Source organism: Mycteria americana, chromosome 1 (genome assembly GCF_035582795.1).
Source record: "Mycteria americana isolate JAX WOST 10 ecotype Jacksonville Zoo and Gardens chromosome 1, USCA_MyAme_1.0, whole genome shotgun sequence".
Lineage (NCBI taxonomy): Eukaryota > Metazoa > Chordata > Aves > Ciconiiformes > Ciconiidae > Mycteria > Mycteria americana.
This window is the reverse complement of record NC_134365.1, coordinates 197,596,871-197,620,355: the sequence shown is the minus strand read 5'-3', so window position 1 is coordinate 197,620,355 and position 23,485 is coordinate 197,596,871. Positions and strand designations below refer to the sequence as shown.

The 23,485-nt window shown below is 37.1% G+C and overlaps 1 protein-coding gene across 5 annotated transcripts in view; it reads left to right on the top strand.

Moving 5' to 3' along the window:
* The first annotated feature begins 1,693 nt into the window (after positions 1 to 1,693).
* BRCA2 (BRCA2 DNA repair associated) overlaps positions 1,694 to 23,485 on the top strand; it is a 43,183-nt gene continuing 21,391 nt past the window's right edge. For 3 of the 5 annotated variants that reach the window (XM_075490788.1, XM_075490789.1, XM_075490786.1), the window contains exons 1-12: positions 1,694 to 1,832; positions 2,809 to 2,906; positions 3,696 to 3,947; positions 6,044 to 6,149; positions 6,954 to 7,006; positions 7,113 to 7,153; positions 7,247 to 7,358; positions 9,178 to 9,233; positions 10,144 to 10,258; positions 13,976 to 15,160; positions 16,034 to 20,854; positions 22,056 to 22,148. In XM_075490788.1, coding sequence (XP_075346903.1) covers positions 2,837 to 2,906; positions 3,696 to 3,947; positions 6,044 to 6,149; positions 6,954 to 7,006; positions 7,113 to 7,153; positions 7,247 to 7,358; positions 9,178 to 9,233; positions 10,144 to 10,258; positions 13,976 to 15,160; positions 16,034 to 20,854; positions 22,056 to 22,148 — 6,904 coding nt within the window. In that variant the 5' untranslated portion in view covers positions 1,694 to 1,832; positions 2,809 to 2,836. Of the gene's footprint in view, positions 1,833 to 2,808; positions 2,907 to 3,695; positions 3,948 to 6,043; positions 6,150 to 6,953; positions 7,007 to 7,112; positions 7,154 to 7,246; positions 7,359 to 9,177; positions 9,234 to 10,143; positions 10,308 to 13,975; positions 15,161 to 16,033; positions 20,855 to 22,055; positions 22,149 to 23,485 lie in introns of those variants that run through there. The other 2 variants (XM_075490787.1, XM_075490790.1) reach the window with 2 other exon arrangements.

Sequence of the window (23,485 nt, the reverse complement as noted above, 5' to 3'; positions counted from 1 at the left end):
CATGCGGCTTTTCTATCAACTGTACTGGTTTAGGAAAAGATGGAATCTACTTCAGTTTGTACAACACTCTGGAGGGAAAACAGTTATACTGGGAATAGTGGCTTAATACCTGTATAATGAAATAAATTTTAGCAATACAAGCACTTACATATTAGACTAATAGTCCTTCTTCCATAATTACATCACTTTAGTTCAATTCTAAGGTAATATAGTTAAAATCATATAATTAAATCATCAAAACTGTGTATGTGAGTCTTTAGAGACTGTAGAATCCCCAAATCCCTGGACCTGCTGTGATGTGAATAATTTCTTTGCATGACTCCTCACCACCTTTATAGAAGCGCTGCATTATAAAATTCAGTGGGCCAACAAGATAGGGGCTGGAGAAGAGCTGGTAGGGATGATGTCTTTAAACATTCACAGTGTATTTGAGAAAGATCCTTTCAAGTGTCTGAAATAAATCAGTAAGAAACTGAAATTTTTATGGAACAAAAAGGGGTTGAGATTCGGGAAGCACACATTCATCATAGTTAAAAGGAAGATGGCTCAAGGCTCCGTGTTATGCTTAGGTTTTCAAAGCACCGTCTGCATCAACTCAAAGCAAAAACAGGGTATTGAGATGGCCAAGTTAAAACTTAGGACTGCGGTATGGGTGCAAACAGAGTAAGTCGTTAGGGTGCATTGGGAGGGAGATGGAGACTAAATTGGAAACTACATGCCATCGTTCAAACGGTACGGCTTCCTCTGGAGTGCTTTGGGAAGAACCAGTTACTGCACCTCCCCAGGACACTGCAGGATTAGACGTTCTTACATCTAATCCGTTGGAAGAGGAGGGACAGGGAAGAATTATGGTATGAAGAGGCACTGAAGAAGGTGACTGATGAGTAAGTAGGTGACGTGATAAAACTGTGTAAAGTAAGGACTGGTATGGAGGGGTAGGAAGAAACCCCTTTCCAACACAACAGCAGATGAACACCCAGCTAAAATGAAATATGGCTAACTCAAAAGTGGTTATTACCAAGAATTTTCCACCCAACTTGAAGTGATTTTATGGACTCATTGCTGAGGCCAAGAACTTATCAAAAGTCAAAATGGGAACGGACATGGATGTAGAGGATAATAATATTCTCTTTCTTGTAACATCAACAACCATCGTAATTTCACGTGTCAAGGCCTACAAAACCACCTAACTAAAAAGATGAGGTTGAGACCCCCACAGGCAATGATGCTCCATCACAGTACTGCTGTTCACTGTAAGACTTCTGGAGCCTTTTCCTGGGACATTGGCGTTAACTGCTATTAAACAGTCATTCGGAGTATGTCGACCTTGGATGCCATACTTCATTTCTCATGTATATAGGGACGTGTGAATAAAAGAAGCTGGCTGGCATTTGGCTCGGGACACTCCCTTTTTGTATTTTGAGAAATCAGCCACGGAGGGAAAGCATTTACAAAAGACGCCGCACTTCCTCCGCCCGCGGCTGCCTCGCCCCACATCTCTCCGTCTCCGTCCCCCTCCCGCTGCCCCGCGGAGGCGGGGGCGACGGGGGAGCGTAGGGCCGCTCCGGCACCGCTAAGGAGCAGCGGTGGCGGCCGTTACGCCGCCTCCTTCCCGTGACGCGCAGGCCGGGGAAGGCGGGAAGGGCGGATGCTCTCAGTGCGCAGGCGCCTGGGGGCGTGTTGGCGCCAAGCTTTGAAGGGGGCGGCAGGCGCGCGGCGGCAGACGCGGTTCGGCGGGGCCGCGCCGCCCCCTCCCCTCCTCTCTCTTCTCTCCCTCCCCTGCGCGCGAGGCGATGCTGTGGCCGCCGTGCCGCCCCAGGGGCCGCAGGGAGGTAAACGCCCCGCGTGTGGCCCGGCCCGGCCCGGCCCTGCCCTGCGAGCTGCCCCTTCGCGTGGGGGGCGTCCCTGCTCCCCCCGGGGGTTTAACCCCGCCGGGGGGGTCCCTCCCGCTGCCGCCCTTCCCCTCACAGCCAGCGCGGGGATTTGCAGTTACCGGCCTGCTGGGGTGGGGGTTGGGGCTCGGGGCTCGGGGCTCGTCCTCTGAGGCCCCTCGGCCCTGCGGGGTGACCCGCTGGCGGCTTCACAGGCGGAGCCCCGTGCGTGGGTGGTTGCCCGGCAGGAGCTTTCCCTAGCGGGAAGCTGCGTGGATAGGTCGCTTCGTCTTTTAAAATGTATTTCTGAAGCAGTTTTTAATTTCTTGATTTTCTGTCTTAGGGTAGCCTTTACCCTTTTTTTAAATGTCTGTCATTCCCATCGTTTTGGTAAGGCAGTGTGTATAAAACAGCAGTCACATGGGAAACTGACTTTACAGTGGAAACAATAAATGTGTTAAATAAACGGGAGAGTTTCTATGGCCATCTTACTTATACCTGTTTTTTAGTAGAACTGAAACTGGCAATGTCTGCTCCACTTGAAAGCAACTTTAAATCAAATTCTTGACACATAAGTTGTAGTGGTTTTAAGTTTATATGTGATAGTATCTATTCTATCCTAACACAGTAGTGAGTGTGGACTTTTTATTTATATTTAAAATACATCAAAAGTGTTCTGCCCATTCCATCTTGATTTTTCTCCTGTATTTGCTGAGTATTTTTATTATCTCTTGTGTAATTCCCTGTGCTGCTCTTGTCTGTTGTTTTCATACCGTGTTCATCATTGCGGTGTTTGAGCACGCACATCACAGTCCTAAAGCTAAACAGGTTGGGTTACGACACACCTACCAAGAAATGCAGGAAAGCAGGGTTAAGACTTGCAGCCCCACGACATTAGAATAGCACTGTATGAAAGTGTTTTCTTATTTCTTCTCAGGTTTTTCAACAACACTTCCAGTAATGTTATGGATCAGAAAATGGCTGTGGAAAGACCAACTTTCTTTGAAATATTTAAGGCACATTGCAATGAATCAGGTACAGCTTGTTTACAGTAAATAACTTTTATTAAGGTTGCTTTCTGGACATTGCTATTTTATACACATCTGCTGTATGTTGTATATTCCATATAAAAGTGTTATGTAACTTGTTAGCAGCTCTGCTTGCCCCAAATCTGTATTTACTAATATCTACCTTTTTTTTTAATGTCTGTTTAAATTTTATTTGTAGCTTTTTTTCATAATGTGTGCTCAGTTATTTTTTGTACTTGTTTTTTAGCTGTGGCTTCCTTATGTGCCCACATACAGGCTAGGTTTAGTCTTTTGCCAAATGCACCTGTAGTCGTATGATTTATTAATGTTAAAAGGAACCTGTTTAACTTGCCAGTCTGAGTAAAATAAGAGATAAACTAAAAGCCAGATGTATACTTTTAATTTTAAACAAACTGGATATTTATCTGCTTTTTTATTAGTTTTGTTAATGGTCTGAGAATTTGGGCAGGCATTCTTGTATACTTTGTGGATATTAGAGTTCAAAGTTATCTAGAAACAAAATAAACAATGGAAGGAGCAATGCATTTTGCTGCTAGCTTTAAATGCCTAACGTGTTTTCACATCCTACACGGAGCATTAATTTTGTATTAATTGACAACTAATTACGGTCTTCTCTTCCATGCATCGTATATAGAATGAAGATTTCTATTTTATGTCTTGATTTAATAACGTATGAACTCATACTTGTCGTTACATGTTATTTGCATACCATTTGGCAAGTTTGTTTATTTTCTTTTTTTTTTAAATGTGGTTTTCTGTGTGTTTTTCTTCATAGACTTAGGGCCTATCAGTCTCAATTGGTTTGAAGAACTCAGTGCAGAAGCACCCTCGTATGAGCCTAAATTGTTAGGAGAACTTGATGGTCCCATTGGCTGGCTTGATCAAACATCTTTTAAAACTCCGAGGACAAAATCCTCCACATGCAGTCAGCTAGCATCAACTCCACTGATTTTTAAAGAAGAAAATATGATTTTGCCACCTTATTCTTCTCCTGGAAAAGAACTGGATCAGAAAAAAACAGGAGCAAGTGAGTAATTTTTATTTATTTTCTTTTAAAGTGGTACTTAGAGGCTGCTTGTGCCCTCCAGAAGCAAGAGACCTCTTTTTTTTTACTTTTTGTTGTGGTAGCTGATGATTATTAATGTAATAAATAATGCTATTGCAGAAATTGTATGAGTAAAAAGGTTATCTTAGTAGGCTTCTGAAGATCACTTATAAAAATGCAGAATTAATCTTAATAATGAATTCAGCCTTTTAATAAACTGGTAATGGACATGCAAAGTTCCCTGTAGAAAAGATATTGTCCTAGTCCTGATACTCTAAATACTGTTAATCTAAGAAGCATATGAGCTTATTGGTGTAACCTGGTGACTGAGAATCAGAGTGAATTTTTTTAGCAGTCTGATTTTTGTTTTATCTAAAAATCTCTGAAAATCTTTTCAAGAGAGCGAATGATGCTTATCATGCTGAAGTATGAGGCGATCTGTAGGGCACTCCTTAACTGTTCTTAGAAAGATTTCAAAGCACTAATCTCTTTGAGTTAGTAAAACTGTAAGTCATGGAAAGAAGTTACACTTTCCCATTTGGAGACGAGGAGTTCTACTACTTTTATGAGGTACTTCTCACTGCATTATTTCCAAATCCCAAGTACGTCATCAAAGTACATGTCACTCTGCTCCTTTTTGATGTACCTGTAAGCCATAGTACCTATCCTCCTTGGATCAAAAGAAGAATCTTTTCCATGGAGAATGTATGCACGATTGTATATAAGAATCTTTTCAATGAAAGACTATCTAACCCTGTTCCTGCAATATCTGATTTGTACATCTACTGTGTCTGTGCCCTCCTAACAGGAAGAGAAGCTCTTCTAAACAGGTTACAGACGAACACAAGACTCCCATGATTATCAGAATCATTCTTAGATCCTAAAGCAAAGTCTTTAAACTTTGTGTAGAACTGTGTTACTGCTCAAATATACTTTATAACATCGCTTCCATAGAATATTGCTACCCTGTTTGTTTCTCTTAAGTTTATTGCTGAACTTCTGCTCAACTTATTCTTAGCAGAGAACATGTTTCTTCTAAATTTAGCTATTTGGACTTTTACAGTGTTAAGTCCCTAGTGACTTCTTGGTAGCATTTTATAAGTTACAAACAGAGGAACCTTACGATTCTTCTGTTTCAAAATGGTTACTTTTGCTCTGTGCTTGTGCATGCAGACATTTGTATACACTCCGTAAGGAAGGGAAGACGACTGTTATCAAAGTTTCTATAGTCACCTGTGGCTGGCCGAGATCTTTTTCTCCTGGTTTTCTTGGTTAGAGCCAGCTGGCTCCTGTACCTAGTTTTACTTCTTGTGAAAACAAGAGCATGGATGGAAGCTGATGGATTTCACCTTGGTATGGTACTGGGATGCAGCCGTGCTGTGCATGTGGACTGAGGAACTCAGAAGCACAGAGAAATGCAGAAACCTAGGTGTAATTTCTGATATGGAAGTTGTTTGGAAATTTTGGAGTAGGAATTCTTTGGAGTAGTTGCTTGTATATGTGAGGGGCTGGCTCACTGTTCAGAGGATTCTGCTGCTTTGGTGGGCACACTCTTTCTCTTTTGCCTGGAGATGCATAGCATATAAATAGCTACTCTTATCAGTGACAGTGCCTCCGCTAACAGTTCCAGAAATAATTTTTGCTTTATGCTGCTTATTCAAATCAAGAAGTGTATGTTTTAAGTAAATTTGAGGGAGAGATGGTACAAATGCATGTTTGCATATATTGAGTTTCTCCTAAGAATAACTTCTGCAATGACAAGAAAGGCACAATACGGTATGCTAAAACTGAAATTGAATGTGTGACTTGAATAATATCAAGGAAATATATTGAAACACATATATATTGAATGAATAAAGTGACATAATGAGCATTTTTGGCTGTGCATTTGAAATGTGTTTAGCATTGTTTGGATATAGAATTTGAACATGTTCAAAACACTAGAGGAAAAGGTAGTGTTTTGTTGGTGTTTTTTTAACTAAAATTTTTTTTTTTAAAGCTTATCTTTAAACTTCAAAATTGAAACTGTTACTTGTAGTTCTGCAAGGTTGTATTGATTATTATCTTCTATGTTGTAGGCAGAGAGAATTTGATAAGCCCAAGTATCACAAGAAGAAAAATAAATCAAGAAAATGAAATACTTGCTTCTCCTCCTGGTACCTGCCACAACTGCCTTGCTGCTAGGTATGCTAAATATGTCAACATAAGTATAAAATAAACTGAATTTCAAGCAAAAAGAAATATTAAAACCACTGTATTTGATTGATAGACTCCTTCAGAGCAGTCAATAATCTTGTATGTTTATGATAATTGTAAGTTGATAAGTGAATTGAAAATAAAATGCTAGCTAATTTTGAAAACTTCCTTGCTTTTAGGTGTTCTTCCTTTCTATTTTTCTACTCCTTCACAGCTGGCATATGGCATTTGTTGACATTATTTCAGCTTCCCAAATCCTCAACATCCAGTGCAAGAAAGAGTACTAGTTATGTGTCATGTGCTTCTCACATAGTAATTTGTAAAGCTATTTATATTTACTGAGGAGTTTTTTTAGTAATAGCCTTGATTTCTACATTTAAATGTATATATTTCGCATAAATCTGCTCAAAGTACTCATGTTGATTATAAGAACAGTTAAACTAATTATTTAATTAAAACCAATTAAGCCAGTTTCCATAGTTTCATACAGCACATTAAGAAATGCATGGTTATATTGAAGTCCAGTATACTATTTGTCAGACAAATCATCATTGAAAATTAACATATTTCAAAAAAGAAGCATTTTACAGTTGGAAATAAACTTATGGTAAGGTTTAAAATACTGACTGATGGTTAGGAGAAATCTACATTTTATTTAGTCCAGGAAATAGCCATGGTTGCAAAGAAAGAAAATAATGGAGGTGGTAATATATGTAATGTCTGAATTGTTTACTTATTTTCAGAAATTGAGAAGGGAAATTAATATTTTTTTAATTTGGTTTTGTTTTGCAGTCCAGCTATTTTAAGGAATACTTACAGAACACCTCAGAGAAGTAATATTCCTGGTTTGTATTTTCACTTTTTTGGTTTTACAAAATATCTGCTATCTGTAGATATAAATCCTTATGTCTTAGGTATTACTTAGTGTCCTTATTACATAATGTTTTTTAGGACCATATGGAAGCTTGTTTTGCACACCAAAACCTTTGGAGGTAAATATTTTATTCTTGTATTTTGTTTTCTTTTTCCTGAGTAGTACATTTGGAATTCTGTACAGAAATAGTAATTGTTAAATCTATTTCTAGGTCAGAACTCCAAAACGTATTTCTGAAAGTCTGGGAGCAGAAGTGGATCCAGATATGTCCTGGTCAAGTTCTTTAGCCACACCTCCTACACTTGGTGCAACAGTGATAATAGGTATATCTAAAGGGTTAAAACTAAGGGTTAAAAACTTCTGGTTTTGACACTGGAAGTTCACAGTGTGAATTGATTTTTTTATTTATTTATTTATTTTAAATTAAAAAGGACAAAAGTCTTAGTGATGCTTAGTGGGTGAGTTTAAATAATGCAGCCCTAAAAGGAAGAGATAAAATTAAATATATCGTTGCTTTTCAAAAGCTTTCTTCTTTTGTGTAAGGGATTAGGGAGTATAAATTTAGAAATAACATAGCAAAGCATAGAAACAGGATTAGATAATGATTGCTTTGCACTATCACAGAACTAGATAGTATTAGGTTAAGTCACGTGAGTATGTTTGTGAAGTCTAAGGAAGTAGCCTGTTGAGTAAACTTTCCAGCAGCAGTGCTGGCTTCAGCATTTTTAACCCCTCTCACTGTGCCTGCCATCATATTGATGCAGCGAGACAGACTGAGATACCGATCCAATTGAAGACCATATTTCCTGGGTTATTTGGACAGGGCAATTCCTGGACCTCATTTACTGTGCAGCTGCACAAACAGCTGTGCCAGCCTAACTGAGGATGAGAATGAGTGGGTGATAACTGTTTAAGTGGCACTAACAGTGATGCTAAACATCAAGCCTCAACCTAAGCTGTTGCTGTAAGTGGGATTTCTTTAACATATGATAAGCAAAATGAAATTTGACTTAATGATTTGTTGATAAAAACTCTTGAGAAAATGGCAAAACCTGGATGTCTGCTTATCTCCTGACATTGCTCTTTTTAATGTTGTTAAACTATCACTGTATAAAGCATATAGAGCACGCAAGCATATAAAGCATATTAAGAATGCATACAAGAATTGGGAATCTCGTCATGCAAGAATTGGTCATGGCACCAAGCCTGTCAGAGTTCAAGGAGCATCTGGATGACGCTCTTAGTCATATGCTTTAATTTCAGGTAGTCCTGCAAGGAGCAGGGAATTGGACTCGATGATCCTTATGGGTTCCTTCCAACTTGAGATATTCTATGATTCCTCTGTCGGCAGGGGGGGTGGTACTATTCACAAGGCTATTGAGTTGTGCCATTTTGGGTGTTCATTGGTTCAGAATGATGTGACCTGAAAAGAAAGGCTGGGGAAAGAAGGTACCCATAGCTTAATGATGTTCTTCTGGGAGATGAGTTGTGGTTTGAGCTCTCCTCCTCATTCTCCCACTTCCTGGATGAGCCTAGTATTTTATAGTAGTGATGCCCACTCCCTGCCATCTGTCACCTGTAAAAGGAAAGAGTGAGTCATTTGGCTGCTACACGGAACCTAGATGCCATGTCTATGAAACATGTTACTTGAATATGCTGCTCTTTAGGCATCTTAATAATAGGGTTCACTTTCTCCTTTTGTAATGTAGGTGAAAAGATATTACTGCTCTTGTGGGAGGAAATGGAAAAAAAACCAAATTTGTGACAGAGGCCTGAAGATCTCATCCAGATCCTTTGACAGAAAAAAATCAGAGAGTAAAGCCATGAATAACTGCTGGAAAGGGGAATGGCAGTAATGGTGGGCTCAGGGTGGTAACTGGTCTACCTACGTAGCAGAAACCACAACCTATGACTTACCGTGTTTTCTGCTGTTATGAAACTGCATTTGTACACTTGTCCCTCAGCTTCACCTGTAGGACTTTTTAGTTAGAACTGTTAGTTTTTAGTAGTTTTTTGTTTACAGATTTCAGTTGCACTTAAAATAATCCAATGAAAACCCTCCCAAAACACAACCGTATTTGAACACACTCAGCAAATCACTTAAGAGCCAAATGAATTGACTTGTCTGTCTTTCTTCTAAAGCTAGAGAGAATGGTTCTATTTCTGGAGCAAAGCAACAGGATGAAAGAGCTGAGATAGTAAGTAGTTTTCAGAGCTATGCTGCTCTTTAATTTCAGTTAAGCTATTCAGTTACATGTTTACACTCCTTGAGCCAAGAATAAAAAGTTCTGTCATCTTCATTTTAGCCCTTCCTATCTGGCTATTTTTGAATGTTACTGCTCACAAACCTAAACTTGCAAAACCTGGCTGTAGACTGTATTTTCACAAATAACCCCCTTTGAGGAATATTTTTGCTGTGTTTAAAAAAAAAAACAAAACCAAAATCACTTGGATTCAGCAGCAGTGGGAGTCATTCAAAGAGAAATCAAACCTAGGAATTGCAATATGCTACTTACCTGAGGGTTGTTTAGTTTGTTTTTCTTCCTCTTTTGTCAAAGTTTTGGGAATTATTGTTTGGCAATAACTTCTTGTGCTCAACCACTACACCAAAAGTTGAAGTTTGGTATTAATTTTAGTCCTTTGATAGTGTTAGGGAGAGTTCTCGCATAGTTGTAATTTTACTCTGTGTATATGAAAGCTGAACGATTATTCAGACTGAAAACTGAGGATGGTGCTAATAGGATTCAATTACAATTTTATGTTTGATTCTTAACTACCTGCAACTTCACAGTTAACAAACTGTTACAAGTTAAGATAAGCTTTCTCCTTCCTTATATCTCCTTTGTTCGTTTTTGAGAGGCCTGCTTATACTAAACTGCTGAACCCATTCGCTGCTCTTAAATTGACTGTAGAATGAAACCTGGTTTGCACTGAAAATGAGAATTATCTGCTTATTTATTTTCAAGTGTACCCGTGAAAATGTTACCTTTCATTTTAAGAGACACAGAATTACTCAGATACTGCAGTAAATGTCTAGAGTTGCATGCTTTACTGTTAAAGTGACACTTACTAGTATGTAATATAACAGTTTTTGTCTTTGGTTTACAGGTTTTGCACAACTTTTTTTCCAACCATGGTAAATGTCCTGGGACAAGTGATACAAGTGTGCTGTCTGTACCAGAGACAGTAAAGCTAAATGCTGAAGATGACATCAAAGATTTTGGTATGCATTGATGCTTTACTACAGAGTATAATGTGAAGCAAGACTGAGGGTAAAGTTATATTGTATGTCTTGAGCTGATTTATGGCTTATTTCCTCTGCCAGCTGTGTAGTCCCACTTCCTGAATTGATTCAACCTTGTAAAACTAATCTGGCCTTAAAAAGGGGAATCTGTTTCTGATGAGTCAGTAAATTAAATAAGGTTATCATGCCACTGGATGACAACCAGATTAGTACTGGTGTAAGTGAAGATGTGAGACTGTGTGGGAGAGCTGAGAGAGAAAAATCGTATAGGCTCAAGGGGGAGCAAGACTACTACTTCTAACTATTGAATAGGTTTAGCTTTATCATGAAGCTTCACCCCAGTACTCATTATTCTGTGGTGAGCTTGTTTTTAATCTTGCTGTATCCTTTCTTCATTTACTTCACCTATTAGTAGTTCAAAATGTGACAAATCCTTACGAAAAAGAAATGTTAATTTTTTTTAAATGAATGCAGAAAATACTCAGCCAAGGGAAAAAAATGTTTTCATTCTATGTTCTTAGGTCATGTTAGTGAACAAATGAAAATGTACACTTCAGTGTGAGCTTTTTGATTTTTGTTGAGAATGGCAGAAGGGAAGAATATTAACGAAACTTTGTTCAGCATGCGTGGGTGTAAGAGGGTGCTGTAGAGATTGACACAGGCTAGACAGGACAATATATCCTTAGGATTGTATGTCTCCTTATTTGAATTGAATGGACTGCCCTAAAAATATTGTTTAGTGGTACGTTGTTTGGTGGTGGTTTAGAATTTGACAAGGAAGGCTGAGAATGCTGGGATCAGGAAGCATTGTTGCTTGCAGAACAATATATACCGCTATTTTTGTATTGTAGGTTCAAACATGCTGAGAAAAAAAATGTAGTTGGTAGTAAACATATTCAAGCAATCTGTAGTCAGTAAAATGCTTTTAGAAATGAAGGACAAATTAATGTCCTCTTTTGTGTTCCAAAATGGCTTATTACATCCCATACTGTAGTAGAGAAGGCTAGTTAAAACAATGAGTAAAAATAAGAGGAAGAAGAGACATGGTTTTATTTTTAAAGTACAAAATAACTTTTGCAACTGTGTCTTTTCTTTTTTTTCCTTTCCTCTGTCTTCCCCCTTTGATAATAGTTAACTTGGCATTTGAAGATGCAACGTAAAAAGAAGGATCACTCAAACCTCCATGTTTGTAGCTTTCAAATGTTGGTTTTCTCTGGAATTGTGTTGTATGATCATGAAAGGCAATCAGTTTTATTAGGTGTAATTTTTGTTTCAGTCAAAATAAGAGAGATCATAATACTGATTTGAATACCTGCATGATTTTAAGGATATGAAGAGATTATTTACATTGTACCAGTTGCGTCCTTAATAGTAGTGAGACTGAATATATGCACTCAGTCCAAAGTACAAGAACTACCAAATATTTCAAAGATTTTTTTTGCAGGATTTGTTGGATTTTTAGTTGTAATAATTTGAGGGAAGAGGAAAACCTTTTTTAACTGTTTTACATTTAGCGTAACTATGGACTGCAAGATATGTACTGTCACATATTAACACTTAAGAATTTCACAAAAGGAGCTACATTTGTATATTCATTGCATACCCATTTGTAATCCAGTCATTAATTCCTAAGGTTCACGTCCCTAGTTTAAGCAAGTCTAAGACTGGTCATTTTAACACTAAGCTTTAGGCATCTGGCCCTTGTAGCAGAATTCACAGCTTTGCTGTAGGTATATAACCATGGATTCAGAGTTAAGATTCTTCAAATATATAATAATCAGCATGTTGACTGGGAAGCTATTTAAATTGAAAAACTAATGGGAAACATGAAATTCCATAACATTTTAGATACTTTACCCTGTCCTGTTGCCCAAAACTTCATATTTAAACCCTTTAATTCAAAAACCAAAATGATGTCATTCCGTTTATAACCCTGATCAGAGTAAATGGTCTGTCTTTAACCTCAGTGTCTAGAACTATTCATGAAGTAGGAGAAATAGGTTCGATACCCTCTGCTAATAAGGATTCCAACCTGAAATGGGGCAATATGTTCTAACAGCCAATATATGACTCCAGAGCAGAAACATCTTATGTTTAAGCTTCTTTTTTTCTGAGTATTGTATTACTTACCCAGAAGGAGAGGCATTGAGAAAATAAATTAAGTAGTTATTGCCTAGTTAGGGCACTTACTGGGAAAACAGGAGAATTCTGTTGTGTAGTCCTTGGTTTTGGGGTTGTCATTTCACTGACCCTCCAGTGAATTTAGAAGTCAAAATGAACTTCTCTGATTTCTGCCCCTCGCCAGCATCAGGTTATTCAGTGTACAACCAGTATCTTTACAATCTTTCAGATACTCCTGGTTTTCTTTTTCAATTAAAGGTAATGGCTCCTGTTTAAGTAAAAAGAAATAAACTGCATCTTTTTAGAAAGCTCTGTTGACAAATTATTACAGTAGCACAGAAGTTACTCCAGAGGAATGCACTTCAATAAGGAAAAAGGACCTGTACACTTGACCTGTAGTGTTAGTTTCTTCTTTTCAAGATCTTGTTTAGACCTTCTGCCACTCAGGCCAAAAACAGAAAGTAAAGAGAATGGGTAACTGTTAGAGAGATGTGATGAAAGAGGTGGTTTTATGCCTACAGCATGGGCATGAACCATCAATGGATGTGTTAAAAATAGTTGGATGTGTGTGACCCAGTATTGGGAAATCTTCTGTGGACTTCCAAATGGAAAATCTTTCATGCACTAGGTTATTTAAAAGTTCTAATAGGGAAAATAGTTCTAAATTATAGAAATTGTACCTGAAAAAGTTAAGCTATTGGTTATGTGCCCAAGGAAAACAGAGGACAAGGATGTTTTCTAGGTACTTGGTTACAATTTATTTTATATGAAAAAGCCTTAAAAAGTACTCTCAAAATAAAACCTAGCTATCTTTTTGAACGTGAGATATTTTGATAGGTAGGCCTAGTTTCATACATTTGAGAAAGTAATATTTTTATTTGGTACGTGTAAGCTTTTAAGGCTGTCTATGAAGTAGAGTTTAGGTTATTTTTTTCCCCATTGCATATTATTTCTCTACGCAAACAAAAAATGGTCATTATTTTTCTAATATTTGTGCCAATCATTTGGAACTTCTTAAAAGCTTCCTAATAAATTTAAAAAATGAGAATATTTTCTAAATCCTTCTAGACACTATACTATTCTATATCAAAGCAAAAGATAGTTTACTAGAATCATCTTTAAATAACAGTTTCCTTAGTTGCCAGTTATAGACAAAAATAGGCAGCTTCTTAAGGTGTTTAGTGCCTACCATCTGGTATAAATTTTGGAGGAAAAAAAATCTAAATGTTTATCTTGTAAAAGTACCTACTCATTCTCCTGTCTGGAGAAAAAACAAAATTCTTTTGAGGCAGCTAGGTTTCATCTTGGAAACCTGTTTAACCACCACAGTCCTCAGGAGGCCAGGGCATCTGCATGTATGTCCTTTGCCTCCTGTTTCCTCTAACAGCTGCTGTTGAAGAGTTACCTACTTTAAAGACATGTAGGTTTATTTTTCCAAACTCACTCCTGAGTAAAAGTAATTGACATAAAATTGAAAGCTGTATTTACCTATAAAAACACAACGCTGTTCCTAAGTTATTTCCTAAAACTTACTTTAAATTCTTTTCCTCTCCCTATCTTCTCTAAACTGTTTAGAGTCGGAGATGTTAGATGGCTTATTTGGTGAGATGAATAGCTTTGAGGATACATTCAACATGCCTGCTAAGTCCGATGGAACTCTTCTGCTAATGCCACATGCTCTGGATGCAGTAGAGAAACGTGAAATAAACACAGATAAAGCACAAGGAGAGGGAAATGTTCCTTTTGAGCAGCCTAATAGAAGAAATACTGGCATTTCACAGGAAGTGAAAACAACTAGCTGGACTGAAAAAAGCCGCTCTATTGAAATGAAATCTTTACTCCAAAACACAGATGAAGATACAGGGGATGGTAAAGGTGGCTGTTTAATAGGACACGAAAAGGAATTGGAGTCACCTAAGATCGCAGGAGATGTGCAAGATTATAGAACACACAAGTCATCTGAGAATGAGAAGCCTGTGAAAGAAGACGTGCCATCATCATCAAGCCAGTGGTCTCAACTGAACTTATCTGATCTTGATGTAACTCACTTGGAAATGTCTATATGTAGCTCTCCGACCTCTGACTTACGTGGAGAGAAAAATTTAGAAGAGAAGTCAATACTAATGACCAAAGATGATGCTGTGGAAACATCTTTACTGAATACTTCAGGCTTGATAAAAGCACAAAAGCTGTTGAGTGTCAATTTGTCAGAAAAGTGCTGTGAAGTGAAAAATTCTGAAAACAACCCAACATCGGAAATAACTCCAGTAAAATCTGTGTCTCTGAGTGTTCAAGATCCGAAGTTAGTAAAAGAATGTGCAGCTGAGAAGGTTTCCAAAATGAGCTTCTTAAACCGTAATTCTTTTTCAATTGAAAGTACAAATGTCATGGAGTATGCTGTAGTCTACAGTGGCAGCTTTTCCAAGCATTTAAAAGCAACTTCTAAATCTGTTGTAACTGATGTTCTGTCTCACCCACTTGTATGTCATGCTACATCTCCAGATAATTGCAATGACCTACATTTAACAAACAGTGAAAATACTCTTACAAAGTCTGGCTTTAAAAGACTGAATATGTTATCCAACTTGAGAAAGAGATCCAAGAGATTTATTTACACAATAAATAATACTTTACTGTATCAAGAAGAAAAAATACAGAAAGAAGTAACCTCTGAGTTGCCTATTCATCCTGTATTACCACATTCGGAATCTGATTTGTGTGAATTTGAAGGTTGTCATGTGGCCGGTGTTGATAAGCAAGGTATATTATTAAGCTTTTCATCATTTGTGGAGGGTTCTGTATTTATTTATTAAGAACCTTTTATGTAAATGTTTCAGATAAAATCCCTGCAACTGACTAGTCTGGGAATCGAGATGTGGAATTGGTCTGTTATAATAATAGTGACAGAATAGCATTATTTTCAAATAGTCTGGTGCTAATTTACTGGTTTAGTCTCAGATTAGTTTCTGGAATAGACGCTTCCACCTTGAACCATTATGCTAATTGACAAGCTTAATTATCTTTGTCAATGCTGTCTAGACATCCTTAGTGTCAAGGGCCATCTTGTGTGAGTTGATAACTTCTAAGAGATCGTAAAGAATGATAAAGTTGTATTGTTATTTTTCTAAAATTAGGGGGTTTAAGACTGTACATCTGTTTCTTCCAGAAGCACAAAATATTTTAAAAAACAAATTATATATAACAAAAGCAAGCACATACTCCTATTTTTAAAAGGTATTGTTCTTGCTAGAAGAATTACTTAATATTAGGAATTGAAGTACTTCTCTTTAAAGTTTGAAACAAGTCCTTATGTTAAGACACAAGGAATGGAAGCCCATCTCTTCAAATTTCATTACAAGTAAAAATGGATTATTTTTTTTTTTTTAACTGATAGCATTACCTGCAGGCTACTCAGTTGTTTCTGGTTATTAGAACATGATTAGATTAAACAGATCTCCAGTCTTGTCAAAGCGTTCACATTTGAAAACAAAAGTGATATTTATGGTACCAGTATTAAACGTGTAGAAATGATCTTATGGGCCAAAATTTTATGAAAATCTTGAATCTGCATTTGTTTGTATAAATGAGAACTAATTTATTAACACTTTTTTTTTCTGTAATGTCTTTTTATAGACTGCTTGCTTTTTGCTGAGAGAAAGCATTTGCAATCGAATATAAAGGAAAACAATTTCAGCACTTGTACTTTAAAAATGGATATAATGGATAATTCATCTGATAATTCCTTCAATGATAGGCTGAAGCAACAAGACCTGAGAGACTTGGGGAAAAATGCAAGAGAGGATCAACCTGCTACATCATTAACATGCTTAGAAGTATCTAATACACAGAAAGAAGACACAATAGATTCTTTAAATAGTGAAATAATTTCAAATATAAAACGTAAAGTTCTAACTTCAGCAAGCCTAATGGCAAGGAAGCGTTCCAGATTGCTCCCTAAAGGCTGTTGCTTAGAGAAGGGTGAGGAAGATAAGTACTTGAGTGCTAATGTGAACGATGGAGCTACTGTACCTCGGAGCCTTAAAGAACAATTTGCATGGTCTTCTCCTAGGGATAATGAACGCTTGATTGATATGTACCATGACACTACGTCTGTGACAAACGGCGCTTTCAATAATACTTTGAGTCAGACCAACTTTGGCATAAATGGAGTCAGCAGTGGTTGTTGCAGTAAAATATCAACTGATAAAAGGCATGCTACAGACCAACGGTCAGTAGTTGACTGTAGAGAAGTACTTGGACCTTTGGGAATAAACTGCTTGGAAAATGATAGTACTGGGTTAAAACCAGGGGAGAAAATAGATGCAGGTGCCTTTTTAGAAGTTGTAGCCGACAATCAAGAGCCAAAGTCAGTTGACAACAATGAAAGCCCTCAAGCAGCTGCTTGCAATAAAGTAGCTGTAGAGATTGCTAAAGAATTGTTAGATTGTATAGATGATAATTCTTTAAATGAAGTAATTTCTGAAGAAGATAAACAAGTAGCACCTATGTATTCCAGCACAAAGTCAAAGGAGAACCTAAAGCATAAAGGGAAATCATCAGAAAATCTTAATGCATGGGGTTTCAACCTGGGCTTTGGTGGCTTTCAGACTGCTTCCAATAAGCAGATTAAATTTTCTGAAGTCAGTATAGCAAAGGGCAAAATGCTATTCAAAGATATTGAAAATGAATGCTTTGAAGCCTCTTCCATGGAAAGAGTCAGAAACTTTTCAAATCAAATTAAAAAGGAGAATAAGTTTTTCTCAGATTCAGAAAGCAAGTTGGGCAGTAATTTATCTGATTGTTTAGATTCACAGACAAGTTTTCTTGAGCCCAGGCATACACATTTTATTCCACATAAAGTTGGCTTGTGTAAAAGCTTTCCTAGAAATGAACAATCCTTGCAAGAAACAAATCAAACCTTGACAGCAAGCCAAGAAGCTGAAATTGCTGAACTTTCTAGTATCCTGGAAGAAACAGGTAGTCAGTTTGAATTTACACAGTTTAGAAAGAAAAGTAACATGATACAAAGTCATGCCTTTCAACAATTCGGAACTGTAGAAATACGTGGAACAATGAATGTGGAAAATACTTCTGAAACAAGGAAAGATACCGATTTTTGCAGCACTTTTAAATCTGAAAATCCAATAAAAAATGACAAGTATTGTACTAAGCAGGAAGACACAAATGAAGATTCTAAAGTGGTGGAATACGAAAAAGAAAATGCAGTGGTTTTCAATAAAAATGACAAAAAGGTTACTTTTACTAACTTAGACAGAAATGAAAGTAGAATATCTGATGGGAGCTTTCCAGTAGCTAAACAGGACAGCTTTTCTAATTTTGTAGGCTTTACTTCAGCTGGAAGTAAAAAAATAAATATTTCTAAGGAGGCTTTGACCAGATCTGCAGAGCTCTTCAGGGACTTGGATGATGATAACTATTTGTTTAAATCTTCTGAAACTAGTACTAGATGTCTCAATTCAAATGGGCATATGTCTTTTAACTGTAATTTTGTCAGATGCCTGACAAAAGAAAACAAAGGAAAAACTGTTTTTGTTTCAGATTTCAAAAGCATAGATGCCATTTCCCACACAGGTTCTGTTTCCCACCACGTGCAGAAAAAAAATGAGGAAAGTATCAGTACACCATTTAAGGAAAATATGGAAAATTGGAGAAAAAGATCAATAAATGATAATGAAAGTGTTAATTGCAATAGTACTAACACTATCATGAACAGTCTATCATCCATTAAAAAACATAATCAGAATCATAAAACTTCCAAACAATTTTTGAATCAAGGAGGTTGCCAAGTTGAAGGTAGTTTGCAGGAAGACTCACTAGATGTAACATGTCTAGGAGATGCTATTACAACTGCAGAAGAACATAGTTTAAGCATACCAGATGAAATGGAAAACCTGTCTCCTCATCAGAAAGGAGAAGACAGAAAGCAGGAAAATGAACACTTGTCACACAAATTTCGAACTCCAGCTGGTGGTGACATATCCATTTCTGATGCAGCTTTGGATAATTCTCTACAGTTGCTCAATGTACAATGTGGAGAAAGAGATGTAAATGTTTTGGAGAACTCTGATAAACAAAACACAAATAGTAAAAATACGGAAGGAGAAGACACCATCCACGATAAGGTCCCGTTAGTGAATGAAAGCAGAATAAAAATAGGTTCTCACCATCGTGATCAAATACCTTTCAAGCAAGAGGTGGATGTTGAAAAAAATGAAGCGAAGGGGAGTTATCTGACTGGTTTTTGTACTGCTAGTGGCAAGAAAATAACAATTACTGATGGATTTTTGGCTAAAGCTGAACAGTTTTTTGCAGAAAATGTTGATTTAGAAAAGGAACATAATGACAGTTTTGAGAACCCCTTAAAGACAAGGAAATGTGGTAAAAACTGTGTCAAAGACTGTGACTTATGCATTGAGAGCAGTGCTCAATGTGATCCAGAAAAACTTAATTTTAATAAAAAACTTGTTCCTGAAGAACCTGGAGATCAGTTTAAGCAGACAGTAGAGAGCAGTCCCATTAAACACACTGTGATTCTTGATACTGTTAAAGTAGATACATTTGTTAATCTAGGTGAAGATTGTGAAAGAAGTTCGGTAACTTCGTATGCACATAAAAAACCTGACGTCAGACCTGGAAAGTCAGAATTGGAATCCTTTCCCGGACAGGAGAGTGATGCTTTAAGTAGAACTCGTTGGTCTGAAGATGGAAAACTGTTTGCAGAGAGGACAGAATACTCAGCAAAGAAGAGGGATGATTCAGAAGACATGCATGATTTTCCTGTGCGCTCTGCCGCATCTCTACATTTCATGAAGGTATCAAATGACCTTGAAGAGAATTCTTTGCCTGGAGATACAAAAAATACTTTATTTGTTGAGGATAGTAACAATAAATCTAATCAATCCCTCCTCTTAACTTCAAAAAGTATCTCTTCTTGTTTGAACTGTGACAGTAAGGAATTTGACTTAGACTATTTAAATGAACCTTGTGCTGATACAAACTGCTTCACAGACACCACAGTTAATGCTTGCCAAAACCAGTCACTGGTCAGTCTTCCTGAAGATGAAACTAATTTAACCAGGTTAAAAGAAACAACGCTTAATATTGAAAATCAAAAGGGTGATCTGAAACAAATTGTGTTTAGTACAGCAAAAGGTAAAGCAGTTTCTGTTTCTGAAAGTGCATTAGCAAGAGTCAGACAAATGTTTCAAGAAGACTACAGTGAATCTATAAAACATGAAATTGAGACTAACTCAAGAACTAATCAAACAGAAATTGCTGGAAATTCATCTTCCGTCATTCATGCTGAGTGTCCTAATTCTGCTAAGTTTTTAAATGCTACAAGAAGTGAAGAGATTAATTCAGCCGCATCCCATTTTATTAAAGTAAATGCAAGTGCTAGTGAAAATGGTCACCAAGATACAAATGCGTTTGCAGATGCAAAGTCTGTTTCAAATTCTCAGAGGCCATGCTTTGAACAGAATATTAAGCTTTTAGGGCACTTGCCTGTTCCAGATAAGCAGATAAAGCACTCGGATTCTTCTACAAGCAATCTTGGATTTTTTAGTACAGCAAGTGGTAAGCCTGTACAACTATCAGAAGAGTCACTCAGGAAAGCTAGACAGCTCTTTTCAGAAATGGAAGGTAATCATTCATCGCATGTACAAGAAGCATATTTAGTTGAGGAAGATGTTGAGAAGTCTGAAATGCACACTGAAGTAGTTCCTAGGAAAATGCAGATGGCATTACCAAAAAGGGAAGAAAATGCCAGCACTGAATTGATTTCAAATCCAGCTTTTGAGTTCAGCACTGCAAGTGGAAAGCAGGTAACAGTCTCTAAAAATGCCTATCAAAAAGCAAAGGCAATTTTAAAAGAATCTGATGACTTTTTAGGCGGTGGGCTTTGCATTACAGATCAACTTAGTTCAATTAAAGAGTGTGGTCAACATGTAAAATCTTTAACTGATGAAGTGATCTCAGAATCCAAAATTGAAAAAAGCTGCAATGAAGACTTTGACTTAAAAACCATCTACCCTGAGGAAACGAAGTCTTTCCTAAGCACTCACCATGTCAAAATGCCTGAGTATGTACCACATAGTAAAAAAAACAAGCAGTTAACATTATTTAAAAATACCTTTCAGCAGGTGGAGACTAGGTCTTTTGGAAAAGGGCAGCTGAATCTGGGGATGAAAACAGAGTCTGAAGCAGTTTCATGTCATGCTACTGCTAAAGCAGAAGTCAATATTGATCTTCTCCAAACTCCAAAAAATTACTTGGAAGCAGAGGCTGTAGAAAGTGCAAGAGCTTTTATGGAAGACAATCTTTCTGATTCCGGAGTACAAATCAATGCTGCACAGTCCTTCAGTGGCAGACTGGATAAAAACTTTCAAAATAAGACCTTTGGGAAGAGGCACTTTGAAGAAAAAAACTCACTTGGTAGGTCTACATCTTACATATGTTCAACTGTATTTCTGCATGGTGGGTTGTTTGGGGCTTTTTTGCATGTCACATTGATTTTTAGGTCATATAGAAATTGAAGTTCTTACTCTTAGTGTTAATGACAAAAATTCTTGCTGCAGGCAATAATTCATCCACTCTTTCCAGCCTTAAATACACAGTACAAGCTAAATTTGTGATTAGTAATTTTGAAGGTGTGCACGTTTTCCTGTTTTATCATAAAGTTATGGAAGAAAGCTACTGCTTATTTTCTCTCTGAGCAGACTTCTTTTTTTCCTCTCTACGCAAATCTAGTGGGTTTTTTCATTGAAAAATGAGAAGTAGCAATTCCATTTTCACTGGTTTGTGTCTTGTAGTGAGTACAAGGTTTCACTTGCATTGAGACTGCTAGTCTGATATGAAAAAGTTATCCGTCTAAAAGCACGGTTTCTTACCATCTAAAACTGATCTATCTGTCTCAGGGCTGAAGTGTTGGTACTTAATGCTTGCACAGTCACCCAGACCTGCTCAGGGACTTGGGCCAGCTGAAAACTATTTATGGAAGGGTAGATTGCAAGAGCATCCCTGCCTAGCTGCACAAGTTCAGGTACAAAGGTTGGGCAGGCTAGTGTGGGAAAGTTTGGGTAGGTGTGAAAAGGCAGATAGGACTCTATCAGTCCAACTTGAAACAGCTGTGACACAGCTGAACCACATCCTTAGTTACAGCTTCTGTGAAAGATGTGTTACAAACTTTTTTAGAATTATGTAGGGATTCTTTGATTACTGAAAGTACAAAAGAAGCTGCAGGTGAGCTGTGCTGCTGAAGTCCACTGTGGTGCACTTTCTGAGGCAGACTGTCTTGAGTACGCTTGATAACTTAAGGCTCACAAATTTTCATTTGGATGGAACAGATCTACTGACCACAAAAGATTCTGCAACAGACTTCATTATATGGAGTCTTGAAATCAATCTTGGTAACACAATATACACTCATTCTGTACAGAAGAAACTTCTGCAAATTGTGGTGAAGTGGTTCTGTGTTCGAAAAGGCTGTTTAATACAGACGTGTGATCTGAAAACTTGCTATTTCTGCTTGCTTTTGGTATGTTTTATTTAGAAATGATAATTAAGTTATACAGTATTGGTAAGAAACCGAACTTAAAAGGAACATCGCTTTTAAAAATCTGCATATTTGTCCTAGGAGAACCTCCAATTAAAAGACAGCTACTGCTTGAATTTAACAGAACAAAGAATCCCCCCAGATCTTTGAAAGCTTCAAAAAGCACCCCTGATGGTAATTTTAGTCTTCTTGTATTCTAAGTAGTAATCTGATGTCAGTTGTTATCTTTAGAATTCTTCAGTTTCCAGTAAACTAACATATAATAAGATTGCTTAACTGCTTCTTTTATCAATATAGTCATGAAAATTCAGGGAAGCTGCTGTGGTAATGTCTCTGCTGACTTGAAATCACATTATTAATGGTATGCGTTATTGTGTAGAATCTAAATATATCACAATGTACTACTTCTGCAAGAACTCTGGTTTAATTTCCAACTTGGTATGAATTTATCCAGTTTCTCACAATCCTAAATCTCACAAATTCTAGTCTCACTAGGAAGAATATATTTTATTGATCTGTAATTTCTCAGTTAAAAACTATCTACAGGAAAATGAGAAGGTACTGGTAATTTCATCATATAATAACTTGTGAAGAATATACTTACTGATAGGTGTCTACATTACAGATGCTTTTAATATTTTGAGCCAGTAATATGGAGGCTTATGAAAGTGAAATCAAGGTTTGAAAGTCTGAGTTGATGCTTTATGTGAAGCTAGTTAGTGATTAGGGTATTAGGATAATGTGATTTTGGCTATGGCTTTTGGTTATGGGATAAGTTGTGTTCCTTAAGGAACTTGTTCTTTCTAAGTACTGCATGCTCTCACCTAGAATTCAGTAGCAGGATTCATCAAATACAGTTTAACCAGTATATTGGTTCCTGAATGCTGTCCTAAATCTGTTCTAAGCATAAACCCCATGATTTAAAGAAAGTTTTAAATGGAATTTGTAAGTTGCTGCCAGAGAACTAATTTTATACCCTTCATATGTAAATATTATCCTACCCTGCAGCAGGATCTGAACAGTGATATTCTTCGGTGGAACAACTGAAAACAGTTCTAATCTCCAGTATAGTCTTGCCTCTGACTTCTCGAACATGTGGCATCTTGCATATATGACTTCTCATATGAAACTTCCTCTTTGCAGCCTAAGGGCATAGCACAAATGAGTTGAAATTCCAGGCAGATATGATTTAGTTATGTTGATAATTCCAAGAAAAGTATGTCCTTCAGTGATGGAAGGGGAAGTTTGTGCAAATGTGCCCTTTTCTGTTGTAACTTAAAAAAAAAAAAAAAGTTGCTAAAATAATTCTGAATTGAATGGTGAGCCTACCTGGAATTAAATATATGATAAACATTTCCCTTTCAGGATCCTAAAAACATCTTGCAGGCTCACAAATAGGAACTGCTGAGAGTTCAGCATTGTGGTCACTTACCCTTTAGATCTGTCTGCAACTAGTGTGAAGACGTTTTATACAAACATTTTATTTGGGGGGAAAAGAAAAAAAGAACAAA